Genomic DNA, 6,505 nt, shown 5'->3' on the forward strand with positions numbered 1-6,505 from the left:
AGCTGGATTATTTAGAAGCCACCCATCTTACAGCTGGAGGAATGCTGAGTTGGCGTTATACAAATCTAATCAATATACAAATTTGGGAAAATTTCGACTCATTTGCAAGTAGGATAACATTTGTTTGTGTTATGTTATTGTTAACTTTTGAAAGCTTTTTTAACCTGTTTCCTGTCCCATGTACATGTATGATGAGTTAATGTTTCCCTGACCGTCCACAGTGAGATGGACAAGCAGAAGTCGGCCCTGGTGGAGGCGTATGTCCATCTAGGCTGTGCACAGGCTGATGTCCTCTCACAACCTCAGGAAGCCACCGACTCCACAGACGATTCCTCCTCGGTCATTGTGCCACCCCAGGTCTCCATGAAGGATCTGGATGACACGTTTGTGGAGATTCAGAAGTGGGCTGACCTCACAGATGCCAAGGTGACTACTTTTGGAAATAGTTTCAAGAGAAACGTCAGTGGAGTTCTTGTTGCAGAATAGATCCTCAGGATTCCATGACTGTCATGAGAGCCAACCAGTGATTTAGTGTCATTGTTTCCCAAATGCTTTGGATCATACAGTCAACCACTTGTTTGTTTGACTCAGGCTTGTTTGTTTAAAGACCACCTTGATATAGCTGGAATACTGGAAAACAACATCCACTTGTAATAGATTTGAGGATTTTTGTTTGTTTTATATTTTGTCAATATTTCAGTAATTTTGCTGGTCCTTCCTACTCTGCCAGCATTATCTTATACAGGTGTTACCATCACTTTGTGAAAAGGAAACATCACACAAGTGATGAGAGGAATAGGTCGTCTTTTGTTGGATAGCTGTGACGGTTAAGGATACTGACGAAGATATCCCTCTAATTTCACACATGTACTACAGCTGTTTGCAACATTATATTTTGAATCGAGGATATAATTGACACACCCTGGATACCTCGAGATACCTTGGGATACCTTTAACTTTAGACGACCTGAATTGGACTATAGTCAATTTCTATCCCTGTATAATCTGAATGACTCCTTACTAACACCATGTTTGTAATCCGACATTGATATGGTTTTAGGTGCTGCCGTTCACTGTGAGACATGCTATAGCACACAAGCAGTATGGTAGAGCAGTGAAGTACCTCCAGAAGCAACAGGAAGACAAGGGATCACGGGATGTAGAGTCAAAGATAAAGACAGTAAGCCTCATCATTCATTCAAGGATTAAGAATCAGCATGCTTTGACAAGCTGTCTTAATAATGTGGCTAGGAAAGAACTATGTGTTTGATGCTATGCAGCTGAATTTTGAATCGATCATAAGCTAGGTGTTATGTAAATGTGTCCAGTTACTTTTTATAGCCAATCATGATATCATTTTATCACCTTAATCAGTTCTTAATCCTGTTCTTTTTCTGATCACTGGCCGCATCATACATTAAAAGACAAGACATTAAAAGATGGTACTTGTGCCTTATTGGCTCGGAGTCAGTACACTGTGCTTTGGTTGGGATATTTTTTTATGTTAAACTGCGGCATGGTATCTCTGTGGGCTAGCACTTTAAAATCGGACAAAGTCTGGACAAGTACAGGAAGCCCCCCCACACACACACACATGTGCATACATGTCGCTTAATAAGTGCAACAATATTGAACTCGATGTTTCCCTTCACCTTTCAATGAACAACTGCACTCTACTCTTAATGAATAGCCATTGTTGTTTGTTCTGTTTCAGATGTACTCTTATCTGAACTGGGATCACTGCGTGAGGCATATAGGCAACTGGATGCTAGTCCGATATCCCTCTAGCTACAGGCCGTTTTAATACCGACACCTTCTAGACACATATCCATTTTACCAACAAGGCAGTTGTACTTGTCACTGAATTAGATACACTTACTGTGCAAGTTTAGTCTGTTTTAATAGGGCCATGGGATCCTGTTGAACGGACCAGTCAAGAACTCTTCTTATCCCTTGCCAAGTTCAGTAGAGGCCATGAGAGAGAAATATTTTAACCTGAGTGATCCCACACATGGATTGTATCCAGTGCAGTGACAGTTTTAAATGTATTTATGAATAGGAGCCATGTCTCTGGTAGACACAGAAAGGTTCACTTCATTGTTGTAATATGTGGATTTTAACACTGTAGCTTAGCATTCATTCTGTGTATGTGTGTGTTTGTGTGTATGATGGTCTACACAAGAAATGTGAGTGTGTGTATAAGATGGATCTGGGTACTGTTGTACAAAACAACCTTAGCGCTACGACTGTCGCAAGTCTATGTTAAGGTATGGGGGGTTACGATCACCTTAGCGCTAAGGTCGCTTTGTACAATGGCACCCTGGTTCCATAGTCATTGTGTAATATGGCTGACTGACTGTTTCAACATGGACACATGTTTGTTTTATTGAGATTGATGAATTTTCATGCAAACTGCTGTAATATTCACGTAAGGTCAATAATGGGTATTGGACATGTTCACTGCTGTGTTAAGATTTCTTTCTCTCTGTTATTGTCGTCCTGAAGCTGAAACATACTTTGAAATATCTATTGTTTTTTTGTTCTGCTGTAGTTCAAATGTTTCGTTTGTAAGAGAAGACACTAAAAGTTGTTTGCATGTTGCTGTATACATATCAAATATCCTTAACATGATTCTATGGTACCGTATTCGACGTAATAAGCGCCCCGCTCTAATAAGCGCCCATGGCGATATTTGCTAATATATTGGCAAGTGAACAATCCCAATTAGCACCCCTTCTGAATGATCAATGTACGCAAGACTTCTTTATTCGTGTATAATATGCACGCGTGTGTTATATGCACCCTTAACTATGGGCAATTAAATTCTGGAAAAATATATCTGTTGTATTTAAACAGTCAGGCCGTCAGCATAAACCACGAAATTTATCTTTCAACTCTGTTTTTTCCACCAAAATAATATTCTAATAAGAGCCCCCTATTTATAATTTTGAGAGCGCCCTGGGCGCTTATTACGTCAAATATGGTATTTTCACTTCATATTATCTATGACTTGTTAGATGTGATGATAACAATGAATACTACAGAAGTTATACTGCAGAGATGATATTACAATGAAAGTATTTTGCTGAGACTTAACATTATATTTGGATGAGTTATAATTCATGATGTCAGAGTGTGTAATATGTTTTATGAAAAAGGTCTCCAAACATGTCCTGATTGCTCTGATTTCTCTGAAATATTTAGCAGGTTATCTGATTATCATAGAGGGTATTGTGCTTTAAAAATATATTTCCAAATACTGTTACATATCACTAAATATTATTGAAAACTTAGTTTGACTTAAGAATCTATGCACAAACATTTCTACATGAGCCTAAGTCAGTGTCATTAGTAGTCAATATTGCATCATCAGCACAATGAGGTGACGGAAAAATCATGAGGATCTGTTGATTCTACTTCTGTTATCAGCAGATTTATGTGATTTCTCTAACTGAACCATGTTATTAATTTGCATAATGACCTATAGTTGTATCAGTTTTACTTGTTTAATATGCACATTGAGAATGGCCAGTAAATTCCTGGCTCAGAATCGACCGCAGCAACGATAGTGTGCGTCATCTTAATGGTTTTAGTATGGTGAATTGTTGTATATATATTTTAAGTTGGCTCTCTTCATCTTGAAAATAATACTTCATACTACATGCTCTTGCTGTAATATCCCAGGTTAAATGTCTTTCTACATCTTGCACAAACTCATTGTCACTTCATTTTAGGAAACACTACCATGAAAATTATTTGTCTTCACCGTGATGAGAGGCATCATAACTTTTGTATAGAAAATATCTATGATGTTGCAGATATGTACAATCTGGATTCAGTACTCAAAAGACTTGATTAAATGACAGGACAGAGAATGTGCAGATGTAGGTTGATATAGAATCAAATATCTATATCACCATTTCCCCCAGGTAGACTTGTAGGATGACTTGTACATTGGAGACACCCCTGTGATACCTGACTGGAGACTTTGCTTTATTCTGTATATTGAGCTTTTATGACACCGTAAAATAAAACTTTACACACCTAGAGGCTATTTTGGGTTTGTATTACAGTGATTATACACAAAGACATTGTTGCAGCAGTGCCTCTTTTAATGTTCAGTAAAACGTCATAAGTAAGAAATACTTATCCTTGTTTATTCAGCAATTCAGGTGTGATTCAGCAAACAGCATACTACTATTGTCCTCCCCTTGACGATCCAGTTTATAATTGTTACTGCTGTCTGAGGTGTCTAATGGAAAGGGGTGGTAAAGCTTGTTGACCTAGTTGATACATGTCATCTCATCCCAATTGCATTAATCAATGCTCATGAAATCATTCACTGGATTGTCTTATCCAGAATCAATTATATACAGACCACCATCATTTAGCTGGAATATTGCTGATAATTACCCGTTGTTTTTCTCACTCTCTCTCTCGCACATTTCTGGTGTCCCCACGCTGTGATATTGCTAAAAGCGGCATAAAACCATACTCTCTCTCTCTCTCTCTCTCTCTCTCTCTCTCTCTCTCTCTCTCTCTCTCTCTCTCTCTCTCTCTCTCTCTCTCACACACACACACACACACACACACACACACACACACAGAGAGTGAGACGCATTTAACCAGATGTTTAGATATATATCACAATGCTTCTCTTCTTATAAAATGACTGTTAACATGTGTGTTTGCATAACAACAGCAGTACATTGCAATGCATAGTGTTCATTTAGAGAATAACATACACAGAAATATAATTAATTTTGTAAATGCTAAGCCTTGGCCAGATACTTTTGAAATTACTTCACGAGGGACACATAATCTGTTTGGGGTTGGGAGTCTGATTTACTGAGACGTTATGTGGCAACTTTGGGTGCTATATTGTGACATTGGATTTTTGATATGTCTGTAAATTTGTCAAGCTGGCTCAGTGAAAACTGTAGGCCCAAACATTTTAGCTGAAGCAGGGAGACATACTCTTGCAATAAACATGACAAAACACAACCAGTCAACCAGAAGCTTTTACTGCTATAACACTGAGTTCCAAGAGACTGGTGATAGATGAAGCCTACATTTATCAAAGAAATTATCAGATTGTAAAAAATCTTTGCAACTACATGTCATACACCATTTGAAAGGACTAATCCTATTGTTTATAAATGTGAAAGTTATGTTTATCACATTATTTAAATAATACCTTTATAACTTAGTTAAGTTTGTTTTGGATAACACATTACTTCTACATTTGGCACGAAGGGAGTGAAAATTATGGCGATTTTCGGCTATTTTAAGATTTCATAATAGACCTATCCACTAACTTATTTTTTATCCCCAGCCGGGCCAGAATGGCTGAAGGGGGATTATGTCGTTGCACAGTCCGTCCATCCGTCCCACAGAGGGTACTAAGCTTGTGAAATCAACTCCTCCTACAGTTTCCAGAGAATATCCCTGAAACTCTACACACAAGATGTCGACATGTTGATGATACGCATATCGCAGTCCCGTTTCATTTCGATGAATTTTGACAGAGTTACTGCCCCAGTTTTACGGAGCTTCATTTGCCTAATTGTGAGTGAGGGTACTTAGCTTGTGAAATCAACTCCTCTTACAGTTTCCAGTGAACATCCCTGACACTCTACACACAAGATGTTGACATGTTGATGATACGCATATCGCAGTCCCGTTTCATTTCGCCAAGTTTTGACTGAGTTACTGCCCCTGTTTTACGGAGCTTCATTTGACTGGTTAAAAAAATTCATGCGGGGGATGTTGTGCACTCAGATAACTCGTTTTAATTTTCATTGTTAAGTAATCGGAAAATCATGATAAAAATAATTTTAAGTACGATCTATCACCATATATTTCCCGATAATAGTGGCTTTCCACTCAGTGACATGAGAAAATATCTGGCAATACCTCCGTTTTCGAAGCTTTGTATAAATTACACGTGCGATGATTCGTTCGATGTTTGGGGTTTGGAACTGTGGATATGGATCCCGTAACCAGCACTGTTGTTGACAGGATTTTTGGGTCCATAAGTGTAAATATGGGCCCAGCTGTCCCAGTTAATTTGAATTTTAATGACAGCTACTGATCGTAGTGGGGTTGGTTTTTCTTTCTTATTGACATCTGATGTTAAAGCAGTGTCAACTTTGGGAGTTTTTAAAGTCCAGGGAGGGTGTAACCCTTTGTAGTGACTTTCTGGAGGCTGAATGTCATCACAATTGTGATTTCGGATGAGTTCTCGTAGTGATATCCCATGTGGCTTTAGTGAGGGATTTTTCCGAGCTAGGGCTTCATCTCAGGTGCTTTGGTCTTGCCATATTTTTTTCACCAAAGGGTTTTATGTTCGTCCCCAGAACAATGTTATTGCCTGCTCTCTTCTTTGTTTCAATGGGAGTTCTCCTGTTTCTACTTGTAGTGCTCCTATAGTGAAGTACCAGCATTCGGGCTTTGTATTGTATTGTGTTGAGGCGACCTAAGACAGTATTTGATGCTGAGTGAA

General features: G+C 38.5%; 1 protein-coding gene across 1 annotated transcript in view; it reads left to right on the top strand.

Moving 5' to 3' along the window:
• The window catches only part of LOC124121003 (tripeptidyl-peptidase 2-like), a 40,118-nt gene extending 37,388 nt beyond the window's left edge, over positions 1-2,730 (top strand). The window contains exons 27-29 of the mRNA XM_046483945.2: positions 222-426; positions 1,061-1,180; positions 1,715-2,730. Of these exons, the coding sequence (XP_046339901.1) occupies positions 222-426; positions 1,061-1,180; positions 1,715-1,804 (415 nt within the window). The 3' untranslated portion in view covers positions 1,805-2,730. The remainder of the gene's footprint in view (positions 1-221; positions 427-1,060; positions 1,181-1,714) is intronic.
• The last annotated feature ends 3,775 nt before the right edge of the window (positions 2,731-6,505 follow it).

The sequence above is a fragment of the Haliotis rufescens genome, unplaced genomic scaffold (assembly GCF_023055435.1).
Source record: "Haliotis rufescens isolate VD_foot unplaced genomic scaffold, xgHalRufe1.0.p SCAF_101, whole genome shotgun sequence".
Classification (NCBI taxonomy): domain Eukaryota; kingdom Metazoa; phylum Mollusca; class Gastropoda; order Lepetellida; family Haliotidae; genus Haliotis; species Haliotis rufescens.